General features: G+C 36.7%; 1 protein-coding gene across 19 annotated transcripts in view; it reads right to left on the bottom strand.

The window, feature by feature from the left end:
- Window positions 1-256: 256 nt before the first annotated feature.
- The window catches only part of RALYL (RALY RNA binding protein like), a 426,876-nt gene continuing 415,412 nt past the window's right edge, over window positions 257-11,720 (bottom strand). For all 19 annotated transcript variants that reach the window (XM_032182403.1, XM_032182392.1, XM_032182390.1 and 16 more), the window contains one exon: window positions 257-1,705. In XM_032182403.1, coding sequence (XP_032038294.1) covers window positions 1,671-1,705 — 35 coding nt within the window. In that variant the 3' untranslated portion in view covers window positions 257-1,670. The remainder of the gene's footprint in view (window positions 1,706-11,720) is intronic.

The following is an 11,720-nucleotide window of genomic DNA, read 5'->3' as shown; positions in this document are numbered from 1 at the left end:
CACTCCTGTGATGATGGTTTCCATGCTGGAAACCTGACCAGAGTCCTTGAGCTCCCACCTCCTCATAACCCCACTTTTTGGCAGTGAACCTAGCATCTCACAAACAGCTGTTTTTTATAGAAATTGAAAATTTGATCTATTATAGTATTTCTCTGATAACTTTCTCTTTCTCTTTCTCTTTCTCTTTCTCTTTCTCTTTCTCTTTCTCTTTCTCTTTCTCTTTCTCTTTCTCTTTCTCTTTCTCTTTCTCTCTTTCTTTCTCTTCCTCTTCTTTAGCATATAGGGTTCATCTGTGTGGTGTTGGATGAAACCAAACACCAGATACCCTGACAAAGACATCAGTCAAGGCTGATAAGCTCCAGATTGCCACACAACTGAGGTCTGAGCTTCATTTGACTGGGAAGGGTATTTACATAGCATAAATATGTAAATGATGTCTCATCTCTCATCTTCCAAGATGTCTCTCACTCTTGGAAGGCTGTTGCTATTAAATTATTTTTTCCTCCTTCAATTACTTTAAAGACATGTCTCTTTCTATAGGAGTATATCTCATGTAAATAAATACCTCTTCATCATTTCATGTCATCTTCAACACTGAGGAGGCCTAGCTTTGGGATGATGAACAAGTTGCTACTCAGAGAAGTACCCATACTTGTACCCATATCATACATGCTATGATACCCTTAATATCTCAGTAATGCAAGAGAAATAATCCATCCATTCTGTTTGAAAGGAAATATTTATTGAGAAGCTCTATGCTGAGATTACCCCTACAACATCTGTAATAATTAATTATTCCAACTTCAGGCTTCTAGAAAGGTGTTAGGAGTTTGAGAGTGGAAAGACTACTGCCAAAAAATAAAACAACCAATAAAACAATCAGTAAGACAACTTAGTCTGTCAGGTATTGACAGCCTATAAGTAATGCACCTGGCTAGACAGGAAATTTGCTCCCATGTAAACTTCTCATATGGTAACAAAAAACTGCCTTTAGAGATTTGCAGATACGGCTGTAACAACTGCCTAATGAGTGGCATCACAGAAAGCACTTATCTGATTAAAGGGATTAACAAGTGGATCCAATTTACAGTTTATCAAGGATTGCTCTCATATTTTGTCATTTTTACTTTTTATCAGCTATGTCTATTAGTAAACATGATTATTTTAAATAGAAAATATAATAAAAAATAATGGAAAATACCATACAATGTATTTAAGTGTGACACTAATTATAATGATCTTGTTTGAATTAAGCTGTAAACAAAGAAGTGCAATATCACCTGACTCTAAATATGGTAAAACATGCTAATCATAAAAATAGCTTTTAGAAATATACATTTGTATACAGTGTTTCTCACACCTGTTAAATATGTCCTTCATATTATTATGATACAGTACATTGGCCTTTAAGACATCAAAATTAAAAAAATAATACCAATAATTAGCCAGAGAAAAACACATTTACAATCTAAACCATAAAAATCTGACAATTGTACAGCTTAGAACATATAAGAAATGGAATTTCTAATATTTTAACAGTAATGTCCTTTTTAATAAGTAAATTGCATTTTTGTACAAATTGAATCAAAGGTCTTGCTAGCCAGTAAGAAACCACGGTTCACAATTTTCTGTTGGGAAGTCGGAGTTTTTCTTCTCAGCCTTCAGGGGATTCACACATGGCATCTCATCACTTTATCTGTAGAAACTGAGAAATAAGAAATGTTTGCTTTAGTATGAAGACAGAGTATTTATTTCAGCAGATCCTCAAAAGGAAGCCAAGACTACAGGGTAAATGAGCTGTGTTTTTTTTTTTTTTTTTTTTTTTTTTTCCACAAATCAGTCAAATATCAATATCCATCAGACTTTCAGACTTAAAACTTTGAGGGCTAATGGGCTGATTGTGCAGCAGTAGACAACCAGGACTGTGCAGCAGTCCTGAGTTAGGCCACAAGGCCCAAAATAACCACAGTGAATCAAGCAAGAGCTGTTGAGGTTGAAGTAAGCTTCCCCTCAGTAATGCTATTTGAACAACTGTTGGATACTTTCTCTTTTAGCAGCAGAAAATATAAGAATGCTCCTTAGACACTTTGCAATGAAATGCTTTATTTGCATAATCACCTTCAATCTAAATAAATTGCATGTAAGATTCTTTGCTCAGTCCCATTGCACTATTTATGCATCTCATTCTGCACCATTTACATTGAGTGTGTGCTTTCAGCAATGCTTATTGTTACCAGTTTGATGAGTCTTTCCTCAGTGGTTTTAACATTATCTACTTTATTATAATTTCTGTGTACATATTCTAGGCTTTAATTGCATATTCCTTGATTTCTTTTATTGTTTTTCCAGCCACAGTGTGAAACAGCAAAAATACAGTGTCAGCAATGCTTCTGAGGGTCACTCAGAGGCCTGAGGCAGATCACATCTAAAAATCTCTGTCATGTTATGGGATCCATGAATGCTACTAGCTTCAGCTGGTCATTCAGTGATTCTACAGGGAAGCACCAGACATACCAGCTCCACCTACCCACAGGAAAACTGACAATGCTTTCCCAGTCACATCTGTTTGGAAAACTAACAGTAGAAAATGTTAATAGGAACAGAGAGTTTCTTTTTTAAGTGAAATATCCAACATAAGGTTTTATTATTAATTTTAAATTATTATTATTATTTTAATTTTGTCAGGAAAAAAATCTTGTTGCCAATTTCTTTTTTTTTTTTTTTTTTTTTTTTTTTTTTTTTTTTTTTTCTGTAGCACATAAAGTTTTCTATAACTGAAGCAAAACTGCTGACACAACCTGGCAGACCTCTGATAAAAATCTGAAAATTTTCCAGATATTCTTTTCAACCAATTTCCTCTTCCTCCACTGTGTTTTAAGTCTACCTTTTTCTTCCCCAGAAAAAAAAAGGGGGGGGAGGGGAGGGAAGATTTATGTTAAAAATTCAATTTACTGACAACCTAGTTTTCCAAAGAAAAAGGTTTCATCAGCAATATCAAGGTCCCTTCAGGACTGGTCTCCTCTTTGAAGCAGACAGCCATCAGATTTCCCCCTTGTTTTAAAGGCAGTGCCAGATTTCTGGTTGTACCTTTTCCAGGTAAACAGAATTAGAGTGAAAGCTCATGTGAGAGATCCCAGAACTTTTTTCTTTCAGTTAAAATCTTCTGAAACTATTATTCTCTACTTGTATAGAGAAAAATCTTGGTCTTCCTCTATTTTTAGCTGCTGATCCCTGGACAGACTAACTACATGAAAAAGATTTTTAAATCCTCTCCCTAAGTCTTCAGTGGTTGTTAAGTAGCCAAGAAGTAAGCTTACAAGAAGTAAGAAGAGGCCTGCGGTTCTGTTGTATATCCTATTAGCTCTAGAGAGTTTCTCTTTTATCACTGTTTCGTCACCTATGCTTTGTTGTACCATTATGTTATTATAAAAAGCAATAATTATGCAAGTAAGAAGAGAGACAGAGTTTCAAGTTATTTATCAGAGCTTTTTCCCTGCCATAAACCTTTCAATCATTTACCTGTCACCAGCACTAAAAAGCTTCATTAGATTACTGTTATGAAGCGTTACTGCTAACCATCTGGATCCAAGTCACCAATTCTGCTTTGCTGTCATTTAGAAACATTGATAAAAATTTATCAACCCCACTGGCCCAAAATCCCATGTTCTTGTTTCAATACATGGGCTGGTTATTTGCCTCTTAAGGCAAATAATCTTAAAAGCTGAGAAGAAACTTTACAATCTGAAACAGTCAAGCTTTTATTTTCCTTAGAATGATGGTAACCCAGTACTATGATTAATCTAGTGCAATATAATACTTCTTTCATTCTATTTCTTTCTTCTGAGTAGCATGCAATTTATCAGCTGGCTTTATGGTAATGCTGATGACATTAAAAAACACACATGATGACTAATATATTTTTTAATCTTTTCATTTCCTTCCCTTTACACATATATAAAACATCCTGAGACAAGGATGAACTGAATTACATTTAAGCTAGCAATATGGCTTTCATTTGATGTAGTTCTAACAGAAAAAATACTTTAAAAAGCATGATTTGAACGTACTGCTTATAATGAACTGAATATCCCAACAGAACATGGAGTCCTGGCAGCAATAGACAATATCAAAGAAACAGTATATACTGTCCTAATTGCCATCATAATCTCTGAAAAAAGCTGGAGATAGGTTATGGAATATTTATTGGTTCATTTTCCACCTGAAATTATTTCTGCTGTTTGCTTCCCCTGTATGGCTGGCTTTGTGAGCATGAGTTATTGAAAGCATTCTTCTTAGGCATAACACTATTTCAGACTTTCACAAATGTTACTGTTGCTGTTATTATAGTTCCAGTATTATCCTTCTAGCATTTTACCAGACACCAACTATACCATATTCAATTAATTTTAACTTTGCACTGTCACAATATATATAACACTGGAAAGCCAACATTATATATTAAAACCTGATTAAATGTAAGTGCTCTTCTACTTGAAGGGACCCAAACTATAATCAATAAAAATAATGGAGTAAAAATTCAGATAAAATCAAGTAAAATTCAGTAGAAATCTATAGTTTTCTATTTTTTTTTTTTTTTTTTGTAAGTTTTACCATTCTTATCACTTGTCTCCCCTCAAAGATAATTCCACTTTCTACATCTGTAGATCTTTAGGAACGCCCTGCAAGTTAATGATGTTTCCTGGGGGAGAGCCTAGCCATCAGACAACCTGCCAGGGGCCCACTCTCTCTAAGATATGTGCTTCATAGTAATCAAGCACAATGCAATAGAATAGTTTGCACTCAGTATTTCTCCTAAGAGCATTTTACAAGAAAGTACACTCAATATGTGTTAAAGACAACAAGACACTATTTTTTTTTTTTAATTTTTATTTTGTTTAGAATTGGGTGACCCACCCCTGTCTTCCCAGCCTCCCCAAACAGTTGGAAGCTGTAATGCTGACCACTGTTCTGTGGCCAAGCGGGTGCTGTTGACTTTTCTAAATTCAGTTAGGTGGACTTTATTTCTCTGTGGGAGGTGTGACTTTTGATCTCTGCTAGCTGGACCCAAACAGAGCTCAGACTTTTTGTTGCTCTGGTTTATTTGTTCTTCCTTACAGTTCTGAAAATAAAAGGATAAACAACAAGGACATGTTCCTTGTTCCCTCTAAGTCTCTAGTTTACTTCTAAGAGAGTTCATTGGAAAAGTGTGCTGGACTTTCTTTGGACTTTCTTTCCCATGTTCATCTTCCATACCTAAATGTATAAGTACAAAACTTAATGAGAGTATAAATTCTGCATATGTCCTTGGAAGGGTGTATAAAGAATGCACCTTGACTAAATAACCCAAAAGATGTAAATGATTAACATCTTCCCTTGAAATACATTAAAAAAATGTTTGGAGAAATGTCCCACAGAATAGGGACATTACAGAATTTATTGTATGGTTTACCCCCCAATAATTATATGCAATAAGAGCACCCAACAAGTATATACAAGATGTTCATCTGACAAAATGCATCTGTTTTTAAGCAATCGACTGCTCTGAACAGCTTTCACTATACCATTAATCTTAGAAATTCCCAGAAAAATGCAGCTGAACAGCGGATGACTATGCACATGTACACATGGGCTTGAAACTCAAAGCCTCAAGTATCCTTCCCCTTGCTATCCTACTATTTTCCTTGCCAGACAATCCAGTTCTCAAGACTAGACTTTTGAGTTAGTAGCTAGAAGGGAGACAGCTACAGCTAATTCTGACTCCTGCTTGGTTTCAGGCAAAGTCGCACTTCTGCAGGCAGCTAACTCAATGCCTGACACCTTCCCATGTTGCTGCTGGTATCTGGCTAGGCTTTGACTGTGGGTTACATGACTGCTATACATTGCTTTTTGCAAAACATCTGCAAGCCCCATTGAGATGCAGCTTCTACACTGTCCTTTCACTTACAAGACCTGCCCTCATTCTAGCACGATCTCAGATTGCAACCATGGATTAATTGCTTTGGTTGCATCTGTTTCTCACTTCTATCCTGTTATCTGTACAAATAAGAATACTGAATCCAGAGCCAAAAATTCCACTATTATTTTATTTAGGATGGCATAGTGTTTCATCTCTAATATATACATGTATTTCTAATTATGAAATATAACCATCCGGACAATCAAAGAAGTGAAAAACTGAATCTATTTGTAGAACAGATTTATAACAAACAAACAAGCTCAAATCTTGAATAACCATTATTGTTCCAGACATTTCCCCCAAATGAGAAAAATCAGGATGCATTAAAAAATGCAGTAGTGCACATTGCCATTTTATTTGCAGGATCTAACTCAAGACAATATCCTTCCTTTCTGTTAAGCAGGCAACTCACACTGAGTGCAATAAACTGTAATTTATGTTTTTAGGGTATCCTGCTATTGTGGTTTACATAGCATTCATCATCATGATTGGAAATTCACAAGCAGCAAACAGGGCTTACCAAAGAAACCTGAATTTGCGTTACCTATCACATTGACTCCACATTTGAGTTAATTTGAAATAGAGCATGCATAGCTCTATTCATTTGAAATAACCTGTGCACTTTGCTCCTTGTTTTAAAGCATAAAATCTCTGATTAAGTAAGAGAATTCATAGAATATCCTGAGTTGGAAGGGGCCCACAAGGATCCAACTCCTGGGTCCACACAGAAGCACACAAAAATCATATATTGCATCTGAGAGCATTGTTCAAATGCTTCTTTAACTCCATGAGGCTCGGTGCCATGCCCAGTGCCTTGGGGAGGCTGTCCCAGTGCCCGACCACCCTCTCGGTGAATAACCTTTCCCTAACACCCAGCCTGACCCTCCCATCTCCATGCAGTTCCCTCAGGTCCTGTCGCTGTCCCCAGAGAGCAGAGCTCAGCGCCTGCCCCTCCGCTTCCCTTGTGAGGGAGCTGCAGGCTGCCATGAGGCCTCCCCTCAGCCTGCTCTGCTCTGGGCTGCACAAACCAAGGGACCTCAGCTGCTCTTCATGTGCTTTTCCCTCTAGACCCCTCACCATCTTTGTAGCCCTCCTTTGGACATGGTCTAATAGTTTTATGTACTTATACTGCAGCACCAAAACTTGCACGCAGTATTATGCAGAGCAGAGCAGGACAATCTCTTCCCCTGACTGGTTGGCAGTGCTGTGTCTGAGGCACCCCAGGTATGGTATGGTTGGCCCTTTGGGCTGCCAGGGCACGTTGCTGACTCATATTCAACTTGCCATTGACCAAAAATAGAATCATAGAATATCCTTAGTTATGTAGGTGATTTAGTATAATGAAACAGAAATGTTCAGTTTAGTTAGTAGGGGAATATGAATATGTATCATGGGTTTACTAGTGTCATTTGTAAGACTATGCAAAACCAGATAGACAAAATTATGGCACTAAACCAAAACTTTTTATAATGAGATAGTGATAGAATAGTTACTGCATATAAAAATGGATGGAATTATAATTCGGTTAATATTAATAAAGAATAATTAAATGAAACAGTTGCACCTTCTTTAAATCTTCCTTCAAATGATGAAAACTAATCATTATCTTTTGTACTCTGTCAATCATACTTTAATTGCTGAAAACACTACGGAATCATTTTTCTGCTCAGTGAACAGTTTAATTGCTTTGAAGTGTTAGTACTTATGTGAGTACATGTGAGAACGGCTGTTTTACTCAGCAATGAAAACAAACTCCCATCCTTTGTATTGAAATGCTCTATTTCACTTGCTTGCCCTATAAAAGTCATCAGGAAGAATGAGAAGCCCTATCAAATACTCATTTTCCCCTGGACCAATATATCTTTTACTTCTCAGAAATCTGTGTGGGCAGATTTGTGATAAATATGGTTGAGTTTAGTGGTGGAGACAAGATCTAGTATTTTGAGAGTGCCAATGAGGACATGCTGCAGTTTTGATGATGGCCAGATGTGAGGCTGAAGGAACACTATGGGTTAGAGTTCCCATGGTCCCTTTTGGGATTTCTTGAGAGACATGGGCAGCAAGAAGGAGGAAAAAAACTGTCCACCTTAGTTTACACTGTGAGTTTACCTCCCATTCCACTGTTTTATTATTTATTTATCTATTTGCAGCCATTTTCCTCTACAGGGTCCCTTTTAGGAGAAGACACAGGGACCAGCAGTATAGTGTCTGGTGACAGTAGGAAGGGTCTGAAGCTGAGGGAACTGGACCTTCTGCAGAGTCTGGGGTAGGCTGCAGGGTTACCAAAGAGGGGAAGATAGAAAAGATGGAAAGGTGGGATGTGGTGCATTTGCAGGCTTTGCTGCCCAGAAGTCTTTACCCAGGACACACAAGGCTTCCCCAGCCTTGAGTCCTTCCTGGAGAAACCATGCTCCCACAGATGCACACTCCCTTTCACGTTCTCTCTTGGTTGGTATAAAGCAAGAGTGGGAAAAGCATGAAAACCATACCAAATGCAGTACATTCTCATTTATGGCATCCACAGAATTTCCTCAGCTTGCACCAGTGTGCTCTGAGAGCAATTCAATATATTCATGTGCTTTGGTGACAAATATAGCAAAGGGGAAATGTTCCACTTTCCTTTGAATATGAGGGAATATTCATACCAAATTCCCAGAGATATGACTCAAACTGCTATGTGTTTTCTGCTTCTTGAGAGTGGGTTCCATGAGAAACAAGTCTAAATGAGTCCTAGTATGCATGGTAAGCTTTGGTCTTGGTCTTGCTGAATACTACAGAAACATGGTTTTAGGACGTGGAGTGCTGTCAAGAAGTTACAGAATAAAATTCCTACTGAATTAGCTTCTGATTAATGTGAGTAGCAGGGATTTCCCAGTGTGGTATGGTGATTCAATTAACATTAATGCCGAAGGCAGTAGTTCCCATTTTACCAATGCCAAGGTGCAGGTTTGAATACACAGTTTAGTGTATAAAAGAACTATTAAAACTTGTACCCTGAGGACACTCACTATATCTACACTTTATGTAGTATTTCTTTTTAATATGTACATGTAAGAGCTTATGAAGTACTAGAACTACTTTAAGTCAACTACACAGAAATAACTTCTAAACTTTCCCAGTATAGCCAAATCAGATTTTAGACAGGTGTCAAAGAACGAAGTGCACCCATGTGGGAAAAAAGAAATTGTAAGGAATGATGGTAATGAGTTCAAGAATGCCCTGTTCAATCAACAGCAGATTTTTCAGTTATTTGAGGCAGAGATTTTAGTCAACATAGAGAGCAAGTGGAGAAAGTTAAAAAACAAATTAATAGAGAAGGAACGAGGACTAGAGCTCACTGGAGGAAGGAGCTGAAACCATTTAGCACGACATGCCAGAGGCACCACAAAACCTCGGAGAAAAAAGTAGGAAGGAGGAGATGAATGAGGTTAACAATGACACCCAACAGATGCTTAAATAGTCACAATAGCGTACTGAATTAAGACAATCAAATAAACACGTAAGATGTAGAGTTACCTGCAAAACACTATTACTTGCAGTGATCTACATGGAAATGACAATAAAACATGGTCATATTTTAAACAGCTTTTGCTTGATATTTTCCTGAAAAAGTGATTTAAATGTGAAGTGTGTAGGAGTGCCTAACTTTTTTTGTTTGTTTGTTTTGTGAGGATTCCAAGAGAAGTGCCTTTAAAAGTAAACATTACAAAACAAAATAGTGGACTATGATTATTTTATAGTCTGCAAATGGTGCGTAATCTTCTAATAGCTGAGAAAGGATCAGCATAACCCTTGCAAAGAAGAAGCAGAAGAGAATTTAGCCTTTTGATTCTCTGTCTATTGGGCCAGAACATGACTTACTCATTCTGAAAGAGATTATGAAATTGTGTTATACTTTTAGTAATGAACAGCAACAACAAATTCAGATACACATATCAGCATAACAGGCTGGCTAAGATGGCATTTGATTAACTTCCAAATCTTCATTTTGCCAGACTGAGCTTGTTTTATTCCTTACTGGTTACTTTTTTGTTGAAATGGCAATTACAGTCCTATCACCTTCCAAATAGCTTCCCTTTTCTGAAGACCATAAATGCCTATGTACAGATAAATTCAATCTGCCTTTCATGTTTTTGATATTAATCATGCAGAAAATCTTTTTAGTAACATATTTATATTTTCTCAAAAAAAAAAAAAAAACACAACAGAGACCTTTTGGAATAATTGGGTCACTAACTGCAGAGGCTCTGCAATTTGTATTGAAAAAAAAAAAAAAAAACATTTAAAATTTGTGTATTTTTATGTGTAAAAATAAAAATCTTTTGGCTTTTCAGTGCTTATCCCTGTTTACTTGCATGAAATCTCACTTTGGCTTGCAGATGAGGTTCGATAGAAAAATGTTTCCTCTGAGGGTTTTTTGTTCAGCATTCCTGAGGCTCAAGCATACTGATAAAGCCTGTGAAATGAGAGTTTTCTAGGGGAACTAAAGCTGTTTACTTTCAAAGACTGACACACCAGGAAAAAAAATGTGTGATGCATGGCAATTACTCAGTTTCAGTTATATCTAAGAATCTGAGGTTTATGCTGATAGACTCAAATCCATAGTCAAACACAGACCCAGTGGCTGGCTTGAGTGGAGGATTTCAATGTGCTAATGAGAACCTGGAAAACACCAGTGTTCCTTTCCCCATCTCTCATGACTTTCCCACTGTACCTTGTACTGCTGTTGCGGTATTCATGCTAGATGAATAGACTATTTGGATGCCTGTTCTGCCTGGGTAATGTTAGTCAAGAGTGACCCAAAACCTATCCAACACCTCTCACAAGTTGCCAGCATTACATTGGTAAAAGTAGTCAGGGATGGAAACTGAAATCAGTGTTCATATTTAAAGTGAGTTACTTAAATTAAAAATGGTGTTTCTGTACAAGCCCCAAGTGACCTTTTTTTAATAAGCCATCCCACCCTCTCCTGAAAGGGTATCTTCTGGGAGGCTGTCCTTGTTTACATACTGCACTTAAATATTGACCCTATGCCATTGTGAGTTTTAGGTTATCTAGGCAATATCTGTGGAGATAATTCTGATTTACTTAAATAGAATAACCACAGTCAGACCACTAGTACTAAATATTAAAGTCAATTAATTTATATCAGAGAGGAATTCAGCTCATTTAGACAAGTATTTTGTTTACATGTCTGAGATAATTTTTGTCCTGGGCTGACAGCATTATTTGTCTCTGAATAGATTCAGAGATTATTATTATCATTACTATCTGGAAATAAGTGGAGGTAAAACACTTGGTTTTGACAGTTGAAGCTCACTCATTAAAATTAAATATTTTGATGTCTTAAAATCATCAAGTACTGTAACTAACTTATTTTTATCTAAAAGCTTAAGATAAAGCCCTGCCAAAAACAAAATAAAAAAAAAAAAGAAAAAAATTAGAAAAACAAACAAAAACACACAAAAAAAATCCCCACAGCCCAAACCTAAAACAAACAAACAGAAACAGACAAATAAACTAAACTAAAGTAAAATGAACACAAAATATGAACAATAATGGCTAAATCTATTGTCAGTCAATGCACTGGGTCAGTGAGCAACAGTGTTCATTTCCCCCAAAATGTAGAAAGCACACGAGCTACCCTTTCAAAACATCAGTCCACAGGAAGCTGGCACATGAGCTTAGTAGTGCAGCATTAACAAAATTCTTTTACATATCAAATGTATTGTCAAGATGTAACACATGCTTATGTTGCCAAATA

The sequence above is a fragment of the Aythya fuligula genome, chromosome 2, assembly GCF_009819795.1.
Source record: "Aythya fuligula isolate bAytFul2 chromosome 2, bAytFul2.pri, whole genome shotgun sequence".
NCBI classification, from domain to species: Eukaryota; Metazoa; Chordata; class Aves; order Anseriformes; family Anatidae; genus Aythya; species Aythya fuligula.
The sequence above is the reverse complement of the archived record's forward strand: the minus strand, read 5'-3'. Positions and strand labels throughout refer to the sequence as shown.